The following is a 17,846-nucleotide window of genomic DNA, read 5'->3' as shown; positions in this document are numbered from 1 at the left end:
ATAGAGAGGGGCCCGCAACCCTCCTGGCAGCAGTGTGGCTCTGAGCTCCGTGCTGGGGGCAGCAGCTCTCTGTAGCCTGGGGTGCAGTGCTGCTGCTGGCTGGCAGATGTTGGAGGCAATGAGCTGTGCTGCTGCTGTGCTCTCCCAGCAAACAGGCACAGGGAGAATTTCTTTGGGGTAAGTGCATAGTATGAAACTTTTCCCTAGTAGATGTGAGGGGGTTTTCCATAGGTTGTTTCTGATATGCAAAAGGTGAAAAAAGCTCATGATCAAGGCAGACCCTCTGAAGGTCCGCTCCTGTGAGAATGCAGGAGCAGTTCAGTGCACATTACTGGAAGTAAGAGCTGAAAGATCTCCCCTGTTCCTGACAGGCTCTGTGCTGGGCAGCTCTTCAGGGTGGGTAAGTCTCCCCCATTCAGCAAGGTGCCCCGAAAGCCCCAAGCCAGCCCAGCAATAAAGAGGCACTGCTCTGATGGCACTCTGCAGGTGTCAGATGTGGAGGCTCTTTCAGCTCAGCACAACTTTAACCCAGAACCGTGGAGTGTTTCTTTCCTATAGAGCACGCATACAGAACAAAGCGATGCTGTGTGGGTGCTGGGGAGGACGGGGCTGCACCTTACAGCACATCCTTGTGCTACCTGCACCACAGCAACGCAATCAGCCCCCCACCACGGGGAAAGTGTTCCATCTCTCTACTTAGGCTTGTGTGTAGCCGCTGTCTGATAATATGACCATTTTGCCATCCCTCTGCAAATAAGGCTGAGGCTGCTGCCTGATTGGTATATCATCTCACTTTCTCTCAGCATTGATTTTCTTGCTCTCCTTATTTGCTTCATAAAAAGAGAGACGAGGAGCTGGTGCTTGTTCCCTCCCTCCCTCCCTCTCTCTCTCCCTCTCCACTGCGAGAAGCTTTTGGGAGCCTTTATTTTTAGTATGAGACAAACCTTGCTTTATTTCAGGAGACGCAAGTTGGATTATAAACCCTTTTGTAAATGTGTATGGTGATATTTGCTCCGGTAAGTTCTATGCTTATCTATTTATTTGTGTGTAGCTGTGCTGTTCTGGGGGAGAAGTGGGGTTTTTAAAGGAATGGCAAAGCCCACCAAATTGTTTTACAGGTTGGGTTTCTTTGTGCTCCCATGCTGAGCCCAACTGTTCCGTGGTTTTTAGGTACATGGAAAATATTTCTGGTCTGTGTTTTGCATTGCAGAGGGGGGTGCCTGCTTTGAAAACTTGTTTTGCGCTTCATTTTACGGCAGAAATGTGGAAAGTGGGAATTAAAGGGAACAGGGATTCCAATTTGTCGTGGCTCTTCCAGCGGTTGTTGTTTTTTTTAATCAAAAGCTCCTCAAAAATAACGCAGAAATGTTTGCTACGAAAAACCAGTGCGAGCTGTTTAATATTGATCATCCTGAAGTACGAGCATCAGACTGCCTATTTCCTTAGGAAGATTAAAGTACGGCAGGTGGGCAGCAACATGCTCCTCATTAAAATGCATTGCTGAAATAAAGAAAATCTTTAAAGTAATTAAGGACGTGGAGTTCTTTTCGGAGTGTTACACCATTAATACAGGTCAATGTACTGTTGCTCTGACTCTGCTGTGCACGGCTCTGCAGCCTCGTTCCTCCGCGCTCTCAGCTAACTTGGAGACCTCTTTGTTACCTGTAAATAGCAGCGAGGTGCAGTGATTTATCTCCCCCCATTACAGCTCCTGGTGTGCTTCCCAGGCAGCTCGAGGCAGCACTTGGAACACTGTGGCTGAGGAAAGCAAGATGTGTATCTGCAGCGCGTCCGGGCTGCCTGATAAATATTTGAATTTGATGCGTTATATTCATTAATTTATTGGCACTTTGATTCTTTTGTGGTTGAGTCTGATCCATGGGAGTCAATCACGTCGGTGGTTCAGAAGTCTTTCAGAACTCCAGCTGTAGCTGCTTTGAGAACGTGAAAATCCACGTATCAAACCCAGAATCATCCACCTACTCTCATGATTTTGGGCCATGCTAATAGATGTGTGAGACGTGCTCCAGTAGGGCTGCAACTGGCTTTATTAAACCCATCAGAGAAGGTGAGGATGTTGTGCTGGTAGAGCAGGCTGAACTCATCCAGAGAGAAATTTCAGATTGGCAATAACTGCTTAGTCATTTTAAGCTGCTTTTGGACCAGCTTAATTGTTCCGATGTTGTTTCCATGTGGAGGAGCTGCACTTGGCTTCCCAGCTGTGTGTGGAACAGCTCAGGACCATGCTGGGCACCTGAGGGCTGCATGGTGGTTGGGTGCAGCTGTGCTGGGCGTTGCATGGGGAGCCCACACCTTGGGTTCTGCTGCCTGAAACTGGATTCATACGTGCCCATTTCTGTGGCTTTTCAATTTTCACATGTTGCTATCTCATAAGCAGCGTGTGTATTTATCCCATTTATATACATTACTGTGAATGTATGTGTTCAGCGAGGTGCATAACAGTGATTGCCTTTTCCCAATCTTTTAATTTCTCAGGTGCTGAGGGTGTGGTGTGAGTGTCTGAGCAGCACGCAGCTCACACGCTTTCTAAGCATAATCCTGCTTGCCTGACGATTGCCTTAAACATTTCCAGCTTTGCTGAGCCTTGGTGCACGGCTCAGTGTGGTAACCTCCAGGTGATGTTAAGGAGCACATTTGGTGACCCTGGAGGGGCAGAGGTTGGCTGGGATGAAGTGAGGAGAGCAGCCTCTGCTTCCAGCCCTGCAAAACAAAGGGGCTGGGGTTTCTGTACCTTGTAATTTCTCATAGCAGGGGTGCCAGACTTCCCTGAAAGCTGAGCGTGCTGTGGCTTACTAAGGGGACAGTTCAGCTTGTCTGTATAGATTGGAAGCAGGAAAAGTGTCCAAGCTGGTGGGACTCCTGGTGTCACCCTCCCCCTGGAGGGCAGCTCATGGGAAGCCAAAGATTGTAAGGCATTGCATGGGCCATGTGGCCGAGTCCATCACTGCAAACCACTTGTTGGCAGAGGGACTTGTGGTGGAGCAGAAATGATCCCTTTGGCTCCAAATGCTGTCCCTCCAGGATAAGACCAAGACAAACTTGGGGGGAGCAGGAGAGCTTGCCTTACTTCCTATGTGGTGCATGCAAAAGTCTTCCATGCTTGTGGTTTTCCACCAGTCACCTAATGCCCATGCTAACACTGTAATGCTATCTCTTTCTAGCGGGTACATTAGGATCTGGAAGGAGCTGGAAATGTTATTTTAGGGCTGTGAGGATCCTGGGGAGCTGCTTCTCTGCCTCATTGGCTGTGGCATCTAGCAGCTCCAGCAGTTCCTAGAGAAATTCCTCAAGCTCTTAGAAGATTGATTTCTTAAAGACTTCCTTCTGAATGCCAGATACGTTTTTTTAGCCAAGTCCTTGGAAGACTTAATGAATGCTTTCCTCACCTCTGTTAATCCTGTTCAGACCGATAGGTGCCCCATGGGAAGAAAGGTATTTGTGTTGGTATTGGATAGCAGCTGCCTGTCGCTGCCGGTGATGGCAGGTGGTGTTTTATTCTTTGTGTCATTCTTGATTAGAGGTTCCTGTACAATTATATGGCCAGTTTTTTATTGTTTTTTTCCAGGGAACGTTTCCCTGTATGGAAAATGGGTGGCAGATGGCAACTTGACCCAGAGGTTGGTCTTTCTTGATTTTGCCTTTGGGTTCCCTATCCTTCAGCAAGCTGAGCACAAATCCTTCCTAACAGCAGTGTGGGCTGCAGACTCAGAGCCTGCACCTTGGCATGGCCTGTAACAGCAAGTGCCATGTGCCTGCCCCCATGTGGGCAGCCATGGGCATGGGGCACTGTCTCTGGTGCCAGCCCCAGGGAAGTGGAAGGGAGAACCAGTGCTAGGCTATGCTGGAGGCTGGGCATTGCAGGCAGAACAGTGCAGCGCTTGCTCAGTTGGTGTTTAATTAGATGTCCAGTACAGGTCTGGCTCTGCTTGTCTGTGGTTTGCAAATGTAATCATGAACCTGGGCCCAAGGGGATGCTCAGAATCCTTGAACTTGCAATGAAACTCTTTCTTTTGTATCTGGGGCCAGAATACTGAATACCATCAAATTCTTAAGCCTTCCTCTTCTGTCATGTCCAACCTATTATTTTGTAAGGGGAAAAAAAAAAAAAAAAGAAAAGAAAAGGTAAGGATAGAAAGGAAAACAAGATGTGCTGAGCCCTTCAGTGCAGATAGGGGAGGAGACAGGCGGTCAGCAGGAGGTGTGGGATCTGCTGTATTGCTCCTGTCCTTTCCCAGGCACGGTGCTGGAGCTGTCTGTCTGTCTGTGCCACACACAGGCTGTCTGTCTGGGTGGAAGGGGTCCTGCCACCTGGATGGCTGCACGGTGCTCATCTGTCACCAAACTTCCCTGGCACCCTGGCAAAGCAAATATGCTGCAGCAGGCTTGAAAGCTGTAAACATATGGGCACTAACAACAGATTAACTGAGTGATTTAGTCTAAGGGGCTTGGTAGATTACCATAAAATATATCTTAATTAGAAAAGCGATCAAACTCGCACAGAGTTAATGAGGACAAAACGTCCCTGTTGGCAACAGCGCTACGTCCCCCAGGCCAAGGGATGGAGGTGTCAGTGGATGAGCCTCATGCCCACAGTGGGAGATCTGCGAGTTTTGCTGCTGTTTGCCCACTCTGGCTATGGGTGTAGGATGCCTTCAGACTGAATTATTTGTTCTTGGACCATGAGGTCATCCAGCGAACCGCTAGGAATGAGGCTGATGGTAAACTTGGACGCCTTCAGCAGCATCAACAACACAGAAACTGCTGAAGGTGAAAGAGTGGAGCATTTGCACATTTTCTTTGAAAATGTGTGCAATTACCTAAAGTCATATTTGAGTGTTTGCCATGTATAGCACAGCTGGTCCCAGATAAAGGACTGGGGCTTCTAAGTGCTACCATAACACAAATAATTAATAAGTCTATTTCCTTCACTGTGTTCTCTTGTTTTTAGTGAACATGACCATGATTAGCTTTTACCTGATTCTGAATTTATAGCATGCCCAATAGCTTTCTTTTCATTCTGCATGTGTTTTCTTCCTTATTTTATCGGCCCCAGTTTTACTCCACGGGCCTGAATCTGCAGATGTAAAATCTAAATAATCATCTCCAGCAGCACAGGTATAAAGAGTGAAGAGGCCAAAAACGAATTGATGTATTATTGGTTTGGAACAAGTGCCTGCTTTTCTCCTGGCTCTGGAAGGATGTGAAGTACACTGGGAAGTGGCACAGAAGATGCACAGCAGCTGCTGGCAGTTGAGAGAAAGGAAAGGATGCCTGATTATTTGAGAGCTGGCAGTATTTTGAAACATGGAGGAAGTGGGGAGTATTCACGCCAGGGGTTGCCAAGTTTCTTTTGTTACCTCTTTTTGTGCTTAGAAACAGATTTCAGAGAACATCAGTGAAAGGGCATGAGAAGAAAAAGGGAGAAGGTGTGGAGGAACATGGGGTGGGTGAGGATGGAGAGGAAACTGGGATAACTTAAACCAACTGGATGGAGTGTATCAAGAGCCAGTGAGATAAGGAAACATTGTTGGTGTTTTGCTTTTCAATTCAATGATACTTCTATTACTGTTTCCTAAAGATATTCATGTTAGGGTGTTACCCTTTATGACTTAGCTTTAGGAAGGAGAGCAATGCCACCTCTAGGGACAGCGTAAGAGGAGCAAAGGAAAAGAAGTGGAAAGGGAGGTTTTAATTCTGAAAACATTTCTTGCTCAAAATGTTCCCCATGAATTCCCAGAGCTCAACAAGGCAAGCGTTCATTTGTAGCCTATCGTTTTAATTACTAGAAAAGAAATTATTTTCACCATGTGTGCTGCTAGCTAGCCAGGAGCAAATTTTTCTTACAGCCCTCTGCGCAGAGCTGGGTGCTGAGGTCAGAGCCAGCACCAATGGAATTTTCCTTCCAAAACTGCTTTGAGACAAAAGGATGGGTCCTGTGTGGGATGCCAGGTGCAGCCCAGGCCTTCCTCCATCACAGAATTGCCTTGGGAAGGTGGGGTCTGGAGGAAGAGGGGCACATGGTCAGGACAACCAACAAGGTTAGGACAACCAACAAGGTTAGGACAACCACCATGGGTCTTGGTGGCCAGGACTGTCTGTACATAGGCTTTCTGGAAAAGCAGCCATGCTCTCCAAAAGGAGAGCCTGGGTACCCAGCAGTGCTGCTCGTAAAGATGTTGAGATACTGGAAAATGGGAAAGCACAGCCAGCCATCCTATCAAAGAGCACTGCTGGGGGTGTGGGAAGGAAGCGAGGCCTCATTGCTTAGCAATTTGAAAGCACTCTCAAATCCTCACGGGACAAAGCTGTTGCACTGGTTTATTCATCCCAAGGGCTCTCTGGATGCCTTCCCAACCTAAATAATTTTCACCCATTTCCTTAATTCAGCTTGAGAAATGAGAGCTGAGTGCGGGCTTGCTTGCTCAGGGAGCAGATGACACTGGGTAGCAGCACAGCAGCAGCGGGGCTGAGAGGAAGCTGCTAATGGCCTCTGATGAGCACCAATGTGATAATAATGAGGTTGGTGCCCTTTCACTCACCCAGAGAATCTTAGCAAAAGTATAATCCCTGCTAGTCAATGGGCGATCATTAGGTCATAAATAATAGAGTGTGATTGAAGGACAGCGCCTTTCCTGTAATAAATCACGCAGAGATGCTCTTGGCTTGGGGAAGGGGGGGTCTCACTGCAGCCCCATGCTGTGCTGTGCTGCAAGCTGTCAGCGTGGTCTGTGTACTCCCAAATCTCATTGCTGCATTTGGCTGCACTCACAGCAGGATGATGCTCCACCACCACCGAGGTCTGCCAGCACTGAGGTAGATGGAAGGAATGACGATGCACCTTGGATAACATTTTTGTGGGCATGGCGGGGATGGGTTAATGATTGGACTAGATGATCTTGGTGGTCTCATCCAACCTTAATGATTCTGTGATTCTATGACAGAGGGAGGTATTTTTTCCATGCACCAGCATAGTGCAAGGCAGGCAGTGCGTGTACCATGTACCACATGTTGAGGGTTTTTTTTACAAGCTGCATTTGTATTCTGCTGGCATCCATTGCTGCTGGAGACACAGGACAGTCATGGTTCTTGCTGAGCCCATAGGGCTGCAGCAGCCATTGTAGGGTTTACTAACACTAAGTTCTGGGGCACTTTCCTTTTGCAGAGTGCTTCTCATATGGACACTGCTCAGCCTTCAGGTAGATTCCTGTGTTTATTGCGGGGAGTAAATCCTCAGCGCTGGATTGGATCACACTCTGTACACAGTTATGTTACATGGTTGGGCCATTTTAAACCCAGATATTTCTAAACCCACCCAGCAAGTAAGGAAACAAGCAACTGTCCAATTGCTTTAATTTTATAATTAAATGTGTATACTTGTACCACAGTAAATCCAATATAAGCAGTCTCTCAAGCCTGCACAAAACCTGTGTTTTCATCAGGGAGCAGGAGCAGAACTGCATTTACATGTGAACCTGCCTGGCTTGTGGCTGGGTGAGTATCTCTACCAAGGGCATGGCAGCTGCCTCTGTGTGCCAGCAGGCTGGAAAAGTCTTCAGGCCCAAAAAGGAGTGAATCTCTGTGCTGAAGTGGCATGTGTCACAACACGAGTTATTCAGGGATCGTATGCAGAAATGAAACAAATCTGTGTCACTTGTGCTCCCATCTCCTTAAAGAAGAGGATATGAATGCGGAGATATGAAGGCTGCAGGTCCTTGTAAATGTCTTCAGTTATCTCAGACCTTTGACCAGTGGTTGGAGGGGCTGAAGCAGCTTAACATCTCTCCCCACTTGTGTGACTGGCTTTGTTCACTGACGACTTTTCCTTTCACTGAATCCAAGAGATGTCGACATACATCTTTATTTTCTGCCTGTTAACTCTTCCGTGCAAGCTGCCAACCTTAGCATTAGCTTTCAACTTTATGGCTGACCCATTAAACATTGGATGAAACATCTCATCAGCTTGCATTACATTTTGAACTTAATAAATAGGAAAGGCATTACACAGATTCTGTCTGGCCATCTGGAGGAACAATGTTCCTTAGCTCAACGAATGGCTATCTAATCCTCTCATATACAGTTTGGTTTTATTCTATTAAAATATAATGAGAAAAGACTACCATACCATTATGTGGTGGGACTAAATGGGATTTTTAGAGTAATCAATGAAAATGAGTAAAAAAGATAAAGATTTTCTTCAAAGAAAAATAGAGAAAATTGTCTCCTTGGGATTAAAGTATTGTAGAACCAAACTATTATAGCACAATCTTTACTCACTAAAAATACCCCAGTTTCATTTCCATCAATCTTTCCATTAAGAATCAAAGGAAGTATTTCTTTTTTCCTTTTAAAAATGCGAAGTATTAAATGAAATGCTCTGCTTTAAGCTGAGGATGCCACAGGTCTGCTGCTTGATGGTCTGGAGGGTTTTCTCTCCTGCCTCCAATTGTGACCCCAAAAACCCATCCCAGAGGATATGGGACAGCCACTTGAATGGCCTCAGGGCTGTCCAGCCTGCCCTTGGATGTCTCCAAGGACAGGGGATCCACCACTTCTCTGGGCAACCTGTTCCACTGCTTCACTACCCGTATTGTAAAAATACTTCTTCTTTATATCCAATCTAAATCTCCCCTTTTAGTCTGGAACCATTTCCCCTTGTCCTATCACAACATACTCTGCTACAGACTCAGTCCTCCTTTTTCTTATAGCCCCCCTTTAGAAGGATTGCTTCTTGCAGTGCTGCTTGTTTATTTCTAAGGGGGGCACACTAAATCCTGGCAATTAGTGGACAATTGCTCTAGGCTTTCTTTTTCAGCATAAGGAGAATATATTTCAGCTTGCTCCCAGGACAGTTGTTGGAGGAAAATGAGTCCTGCTAGTCATCGCCTCCCCCCAGCGCTGCTGCCCACCCAATTCATCAACCAGTCAAGCTGATATAATTAGGAATCCCAAAGTCAATAATCTGATAATCTCCAGCGAACAAAGGCTTGTACGTAGGAGAAGTGATTCCAGGAAGTCTGCAGCTCAGATCCTCGGAGGAAAGATGCCAGATTCTAAAAAGGAAACAGGCAGAAAGCCGGAGGGGAGAGTGCTCCCTAATTTTCACTGGTGACATATTTTGGGCTATCGGCTCTACACTAAATGTTTTCTCATACAGTCATTTAGTGCCTCTGAATCTTCTCTTTACAACCTTAATAATGACGTTTGGCTGCTGGTTGCATTCCATAAATAAATCATCCGAGCGCTACAAGGCTGTGCAGGGGATGATGCTGGCTGCAGGGCATGGGATGCTTCTCATAGGTATCCCTGGCCTTAGTGAACAAGGAGGAGGTGTAAAAACATGCAGTGTTTGGCACATATTTTGCAGCCTCTTTGTGATAGAGATCCAGAGAAGGAGAAGTCTTATAGCCAAAAGCCATGCCAGGAAGCTCTGGCTTTGTGAAACACTTTCAATGTGTAAAGTGACTAATGGGTGAGTAGGCGTCTCAAGTATTGCACGTTGCTTTTCCAAAGCATCTGATGTTCCCCTTGGAACAGTGCTAGTTCTCAGTGCTAGGGCAGGACTGGGGCTGGGATCTCTCCTGGAAGGTATCCTGGGAAAAGCAAGTGGCTTATGTAAAAGTTTCAACAATTTTAAATGACAGAGTTATCTTCATAGCAGGATGTTTTAGCTGCCCTGCTTCTATGTTAACCTTTTAGCTTGCCATATGAAGAGCTGTTCGGCCTTCTTCTAGCTCTCACGGCCAGCCTGTCATTCAACAGGCATTGAGGGGAAGGCTCTGAAGGCCAAGTATGGAGAAATGGTAGGAAGTTGTCCCATCTGTCATTCCTGTGGCAGGAGGAGTAATGTGTGGTGCTGCTGCTGCCTGCCTGGGGCACAGCTGGGACATGAACTCCTGGGAGTGCACCCAGGGTGAAGAAGGGACCAGCACTGGAGCTGAAATGATGTTTACTATTGCACAGTGCCATAATAAATATAATTTCTATTGGTTAAGCTGGGTTATGGGATTTACCTGTCTTCCTTATGAAGTTATAGCGGTTTGGTGGTGGGGATGTATTGATAGTTGGGCTTTATGATCTCTGAGGTCTTTTCCAACCTTAACAGTTCTATGATTCCATGACACAGTCGCACAGAGTAAGGCTGTATAATCACCATTATAAAGCAGGAGATGGGGTATTCATTGACATACACAAAGGCACTGCCATCTTCAGAGACATGCAGCCTTGGTCTTGTGACAGGTGGAGAGCTTACATAGGAGCAATGTGATGCCCCAAGGGCACCGTGCTGCTCCTGGCTGCTCCTAGGGGAACTGCCTTCATATGTAACTTTGCTTATGTTCTCCATGTAAAAGATGGCCCTCGAGGCAGAGGCTGTAATAAGCAGAGCTGGCCATATGCTGAGATAGATCTGGTATAAAGGGGAAAAGCCATACACATGCAGGGTGCAGATGGGATGAGCGCTGAGTGTGGATTTATAGGCAAAGAGTAACTAGGAACATAGGGAAACGCTTTCCCTTTCTCCATAAACTTTCCAATTTCAGAGAGACGAGATTCAATAAAATTATCTTGCAGATGGAAGTTTTATTGAATCTGGACCATAAAGCTCCCATTATGGGGTTTACAACTGCCATTTACACAAATCCTGCTATAATAAAATACAGTGGTGTTTACAGCATTCCTGCAACTGACACAGAATTACAGCACGTGCAAAACCTGCCCAGTAAATCTTGGCTTAATTCACTGATGACAGAAAGCAGCAAAACTTGGAGGGAAAAAAAAACAACAAGAAAAATGCACAGCTGGGAGGGAGAAGGTTGTTTGGGTGTGAGGAGTTATGCTGCTTGGCCAAAATTCCCTGGAGAAAGGATTCATGGCCTGCAAGGCATGATGTAAAGGTGCTTCCAAGCAGCACGGTGTGGTGCCCAGCTGCAGGGACCAGTGATGTGATTGCAGCCAGAGCAGGGAGCCAGGATGGGCTGGGTTGACTATAAAAGCCTCCAGCTGGTTCCTTGCTGCTTTCCCACCTGCCTGCTGGGTGCTGCCCGGGTGCTTGCAGTATGGTGTGTGCTGAGCAAGTGGTGGGCAGCTCTGGTGGGATGTAGCTGGAGAGGGAGTGGGCTGCAGGTTTACCAGGTGTGGAAGCATCTGGAAAGCCTCTGGCTGAGAGCTGAGCATGGGAATCAAGGTAGGTAAAGATGGATCTGAGGCTACAGAGATGCACTCAACCCTTCTGACAAGGAGCAGCCTGAGCTGTATTTTTGGGGCTGGCTACTTGCTGTTGTCACAGGCTCATGTTAATTCCCAATCCTTCATTATTTGCCTGAATGGTGTGTCTTTCCCCTCCTTGTCCCTGTTCTGATAGCTGCAGCTGGCAGGTGATGCTGTTCATTTATGGCAGGTTCATTTCACGCTACAGCCCTTTACTCCCCCCTTTATTTTTTGCAAGCCATTAATCTTTGTGGCTCCCGACACATCTGTAAAACACCTGCATTTACAACTCCATTAATTAGGCCAGTAAGCAGGTCAGCCCTAATCTCTCTGGCTCTCCTTAATATATTGTTTTCTGACATTGCCTCACAAATTAAGCTGAGATGATTAATAGTGATTTTCAGTGCTGTTGCACGCATAAAGGCTGAAAAACGTTGAGGAAACATTTCATTTAGGATTAAGGAGTGCTGTTCAAGTTTATGATGAGCATTTATTTCAAATGAACCAACAAGCCATTTCATGGGAAAGTTCAGCTGTCTTTCAGAGCCCAGTGTAAAGAATTGAGTCAGTCACTGTTTAAATCAACTTGCCTTATCGTTAGGCTCCTAAAACCCCTTGCAGATCTGCCTGTAAGCAGTGTGCAATGGGTGCCCAGATGAACAGCGTGTTTCAGTGGAGCTTTGTGCAGCAGGGATGGAGCTACTTAATTTTTTTGTCATTTCCATGTTGCCTTTAATGAACCACTCAGCCCCTTAGTTTGCCATTATACTTGCTTGCTGAATGATTTTTTTTTCCAGTGTCAAAATACAATTTTTTCTCTTCTAGATGCACGTAGCCTCTTTTCTTTGGGTTCTTGGCCTTTAGTTCATTCAGTTGTGATTTGGGTTGTGGGTTTACTTGCCACTTCCCATATCTGCCTCACTTCAGATCACAGCTGCTAAAGTGGGTGGAGTAACTTTACACCTATTGTGCTGCAATAGGAATAACATATAGCCTGACCTTTAATTTAGGTTACAACTGTATCAGTAAGCTCTTCCCCACTTTTACTCTGGTTCTTCCAAGGCAGCCAATGTCAATGAAGTCCCTTGTGTTTGAACACCTGACGTAAATATGAATGTTGATGCATCTGTGGCCCTCCCCATCCCTCGAACCCCCTTCTCCTGGGATGTGAAGGTGTGATGTGGGTTTGCACTATAAAGAATCTAACTTGTTCTTCCTATCCAGTTTGCTTATGCTTATTCTATGTTTTGGTTTGATTTTTTTCTGTGTTGCCACGTGTTGGTTAATCGCCCCACTGTGTCCATCTTGGGTTATGAGATAAATTTAGGAAAAATAATGAGAAAATGATTTTCTTTTCCTCCCAGATCTTACTTGAAATGGAAAAAGGGCGGTGTGATGTTGTGTTTTGTCATGTGATAGGATGATAGCTACACAGACTGCCTTGGTCTACTATTGCTACCCTTGTCTGCTCCTTATAAATGTTTCTGCTGGCGTTTTATTTGTGCAAAGAGTGGCTCATTATGCTCAGTCAATATTCATCCTTCCCTTCCAGCCTGAGCTTTCCCATCAGTTGGGTGATTTAAATAGCTGCCTGTGCTGTGAATCCCAAGTGGGCTCTGAGACACAGGGGGGAGGGCTGAGATGCTTGACACAGACAAATGGTGATGGTTCTGTCTATGTGAAGCAGCACAGCTTCAAATCTTCTGGTTCCCTGTATTGACGTTTGGAAAGGGTGCAGGAGTAATGTATGGCAATGCTTTGAGTGCATGGAGTGATGGATAACCTGACCCGAGGGGACTGGTGCTGCTGCTGCTGTACAGATCTGCTCGTGGTGTGGGTGCTGAAACAAAATAAAATTAAAATGTTGTTTGTTTTTGACAGCTTTTTGCAATCTTTGCATTTGCAACATGCGGTGGGTACTCTGGAGGACTGCGCCTCAGTGTGGACTGTGCAAACAAGTCAGAGAGTGACCTCAACATTGACATAGCCTTTGCCTACCCATTCAGGTAATGCATTTTTGGTTCATGGTGATTGGTTTGCAGGGAGGCAGGTGCACGGGGTCTGGTGGGAAACCCCCACTGAAAATAGGTTTCCAGTCACTTGGAGCAGCTTCTGATGAAGCACCAGCTCCCGGGGCTCCTGAATTCTCCTCACAACGTGGATTGGACCCCAGAAGGGAAGGAGGAATAGGTTTGGCTGGATCTGATGTGGATGGGGCTGTGGGAACCATGGAGAAACTGGAGCACAGCACAGAGCAGCTAAGAAGAGGGGGTAAAGGAGCCATTAGCTGCGATGTAGCCATTAATAAGACTGGAAATAAGGAAAATTTTAATGGTAGTTCTGAAATTCCTTTGAAAATTGCACTGATTACCTGTCTGTGTTTCTCAGTGCATGAATTGTTTAAGCGCTCGACCACTGGTGACTTAGGAGAGCCACAGTGGAGTTAAAAATACACATTAAATGCTCCTGCAATGTAAGATCCTGCTTTAGAAGAACACCCACAGTCTTCTGTTTTTAAAGATGCCAGGTCCACTCCAGAAACCTTTCACTTCTGAACAAGTGATTTCTTTAAGGAACTGAGATGCTTAAGAAAAGAATGCATAATGCAGTCTCAGGCCCAGTATCCTGTGACTGAAATTATTTTGCTTCCTTGGGAAATCGCATGCAGTTTTGCTTATGATTGTTAGGCACAGAGCAGATGTAATAGCATCTATTACTTTAACTTGTTCTAAAATGAAGCATTTTCCAAACAGTGGAAACTAAATTTGATTCCTTGAACTATCATTGTCACTTGACACACATTTATTATTCCAGAAGTCCCATTCCCTGCTATTACAAATGTTTATGTTTTTGTATCAAACTTGTCTGCGTTCCCTTTCATTTCTGCTTAGTATGCATGAGATGGATCCTGAAAATTGAGTTACATGAATTTGTAATGCGATTCACTTCCAAATAGGTCATTTCTCCAGCATTCATTATAGAATACACCCTACAGTAAAGTGGTTTTAATTTACATGATTATTAAATAGCACTTTATGTGAGAAGTTAATAAAACTGAGAAGAGTAGTCAGCAAGTATTTCTTAATGTTGCATTAGGCACATTGACCATTGTTTGTAGAGGGAAGAGACCAGGTCTGCAATTTCCTAGCCTTGCTTATTAGGAAACCAGAAGCATTGCTGAGTAATTGCAGCACGTGCTGCAAACTGGGGGGTATTTGCAGAAGGGATCCGGCTGGGATTGCAGCTATAGGTGGCCCTTGAGTTGCTGGTGTGGCTCAGCTGTGGCTGGTGTGGTCTGAGCAGTGTGGGATGTATAGACTTATGGAATGCCTTAGCTTTGAGTGGACCCTAAATATCATCCCTAAATATCGTCTGGTTCTGACCCTATGCTGAGGGTTGGTTGCCACCCACCACATCAGGCTGCCTGGAGCCCCATCCAACCTGGCCTTCAGCACCTCCAAAAATGGGGCAGTGATGGTGGTGTGTGGCATATCAGTTGGATGGTGTAAATATACCTGCAGTCTGTGAGCAAGAAGGAAGATACTTTCATGATTTCTTCACCAATTTGATCTTTTCCAGTGCTCCTTTCACTGGAGAGAGGACTCTGAACACAGAAATGGCCTCAGCTGGGAAAGGCAATGTCTCTTGTCAGAGCAGTTGATGCCCTTGGCAAAAAGCAGACAGGCTTTAAGTCAGCCTCCCTCATCAGGACTGTGATCCTGAAGCCTGTCTGCCTGCGTGGACACACAGGCTTTGTTTAGGTCAGATGAAATTCCCACAGTTGTCTGAATAAGTCTGTGTTCACATGGCATTTCCCTTCGCAATGCCTTCAGTTCTCTGGTTACCAGCTGACAACTGGAGCAGGTGTGGGAGGAAGAAGGGATGTGCTGAGCAGTTGACATGGCAATGCTGTCACAACTGTCAGCAATGGCATTGAAGCAGCCAAATACCTGAGTGCTGCTTTCTGAGCTGCACCTTCCAACGGGGCTTGTGATATAGATAGGCATCCAGCTGTATGAACAGCTGCTCTCCAATTGCTGTGAATGTGAGGATATTGGTTTCCTTCTCCTAGGAGGTGCACAGCCAGGCCTTTGGCTAGCTAGTAAGTAAGTGGTGGGTGCACTTAAGCAAGTAAACATCAATTTAGGGCCCAACAGGACAGCTTAGAGAATATTCAGTAAATGGCATGAATGGATTTGGGAGAAATCATTGATTCCAGCTGACAGGGAGCTTGGAAGGACTCAGGAGAGCAATGTGGCAAAGTGTATGTACAGAAGATTTTTGCTACATAAAGCTTCATGTCACGTGCTTAATGTGGTTAAGGTAAACATGTGCATAGGTGCTGGGAGGGCTGAGTGTATAGGCCAGTAGGACAGAGTGATGGTGCTCATAGGAAAGCTTGACAAAGTGAGATGTCTGTGCATGTCTTTGTGCTGCAGCAATGAGCAAAACAAATCTTGCTTTGCCTTTTATTTTAAATCACCAGTTATGTTTCCAGCATGCTAGTAAAACTGTCTCTGGAAGTAATCCCTATGTCTGAAGGAAAAGGAAATTGTGTTTTGCGGGAGCTTTTCATTCACTCTCTGAGAAGCTCATTTGAATAAAGATATTTCCATTGAGTACCCTTTAAAGTGTGCACCTCATCTGCATGCAGTGGGCAGGCTTGTCTCTTTTGAAATATGACAACCAGACCCAAATTGCCTACTTAGAAGCTACAGATGATTATTGAGAAAGTAGCTAACTCTGTGCTTTGCAGCAATCTTTCTTTGGAGAAAGCCTCTGTTAATATTGGCACACTTCTTTGCCAGAATGGACCAGTCTTCAATTTTCTTTATCCATTTGCAGTAAATCCTGCTTCAGAATTCAATGGAAAACATTTTCACGAAGATGTTAAACACCTATTTTGGCTGGATAGCAAGGAGCTGCTGATCATTTGGATGAACAGGGCTCCTGCCTTCTGGGAGAGGACTTCCATACCTGTTAGGTAGCACTGGCATTGTGGTCTTGAGTGTGTTTGACATTTCAGGGACTGCATTACCAGAGTAGGGCTGAAGATGGAAAGGGATAAAGTCATCCTACTTCCTATTTCATTTTGCATGTGTTCAGTACACAAAAGCTGCTCTGCAAAGCCAGGTGAGGCCTCCTGGCACTTCTAGTTTGCTTTTGTACTGTCTACCCATAGAAGCTGTGCCATCTTTAGGTGTTCTTGGTGCCAAAATGCAGATGCCCTGTCTCTCAGGTGGGTTTGGTTGAGCTCCCAGGGAGCAGATTGGAGTTGGTTCAGCTGTGCATGACCCATTCCAACCTGGAATGGAACAGTCTCTTTCCTTCAACTCCTGGTGCCTCTGAAAAGCTGTGTGCCTTTAGCACAAACAAGCTGAGGGGATTATTGAGTGTAGTTCACTGGCTAGGAGGCTGAGCAGCACAACTGCAGTGGTCCCTTCTGACTCTGCAATAGATCCATCCATGAAAACTGCATTAACTGAGCTCCTTTCCTTGGCAAGCTGTGACCATCTCGCCCAGCACTGCGGGTCAGGGGTCAGCATCTGAGCTGACAAGGAAGAGCTTTCAAAACACATCAGTGAAGATGGGGATGTTCAGCAGTGCTCTGTTATATAAACTGGCCTTTTAGGGTGGGCACTCAGGGCTTAGTCATGGGATTCATTATCTTCTTCCTCAACAGTTTCTTCAAAGCCTGATCACAGCAGGGCTTTGTGTACCTAATTGTGGCCTTTGAGTAGATTTGCCTAAAAAGGTCAAAATGGAATCCCAGTAAAAATGTTATTCCATTGTGACAGGAGTGCCAGAACTTCCTGAGCTGTTTCAGGAACGGCCCTGGCATGTGGATCCCTGGTGGTCGGGCATGCAAGACTTTGGTCAGGTCTCTGCAGGGAAGCAGGTCTGTGATCAGACTGAGCTCTGAACACTATCAGGTGAACCTTGGCTTTGTTAGAGCTGCTTGCTTTTACATTGTCTGCCAGCCCTGGGTGAAGGAGATTCAGGTGTGTTCAACAAATGTATTTCTCTTCAGCTTTCAATGAATTTTTAATAGGGAAAAATTCAGATGGAGAAGGCAAGTGGGAAGCAACTTTCTGGAGAAGGCGTCTGCTGCAGAAGAGGGAGAATGGTGCTGCTTAAATCTTCATTAAGCTGTAGAAGCTTTTATTTTGGCACACAAAGCAATTGGAGTCTTGATGAATGGGGATGGTATTGATCCAGACTGGCCTATTTGGTTTCATAGATGCTGTATTTTATGCTTAACGCTGTTTTGGTGTCAGAAAAATTCTTTAACCATAATTTGATCTTGAAGTGGAAGTTACTCTTTGATTTCTTAATATATGCAGCTTCTTCCCAATTTGAATTTTTAATATATATTCATGAATAGTCTCTACAGCATTGTGTGGTGATGGCATTTTATCTGTGCATGCCACAAAGGCCTTCTCTGTAAGCCAGGCTTTTTACGACTTCCCTTGCAATTCTCTTTTCTCCCATTTTCACGCTGCCAATGCAGAAGCAACCGAAGTAGAAAGCCTTTGGCTCTGCTTTGTTTGCCATCTGATCCCATACCCCACGTGGCAGCCATCAAACGCACATCCTTGCCCTGCTCCCGAATCTGCATG

At 45.8% G+C, this 17,846-nt stretch overlaps 1 protein-coding gene across 3 annotated transcripts in view; it reads left to right on the top strand.

Moving 5' to 3' along the window:
* SYNPR (synaptoporin) overlaps nt 1-17,846 on the top strand; it is a 77,939-nt gene that overhangs the window by 45,708 nt on the left and 14,385 nt on the right. The window contains exons 1-2 of one of the 3 annotated variants that reach the window (XM_072347055.1): nt 459-1,016; nt 13,108-13,232. In XM_072347055.1, the coding sequence (XP_072203156.1) occupies nt 993-1,016; nt 13,108-13,232 (149 nt within the window). In that variant the 5' untranslated portion in view covers nt 459-992. Of the gene's footprint in view, nt 1-458; nt 1,017-11,092; nt 11,204-13,107; nt 13,233-17,846 lie in introns of those variants that run through there. The other 2 variants (XM_072347056.1, XM_072347054.1) reach the window with 2 other exon arrangements.

Source organism: Excalfactoria chinensis, chromosome 12, assembly GCF_039878825.1.
Source record: "Excalfactoria chinensis isolate bCotChi1 chromosome 12, bCotChi1.hap2, whole genome shotgun sequence".
NCBI classification, from domain to species: domain Eukaryota; kingdom Metazoa; phylum Chordata; class Aves; order Galliformes; family Phasianidae; genus Excalfactoria; species Excalfactoria chinensis.
This window is presented reverse-complemented; position numbering and strand designations above follow the sequence as displayed.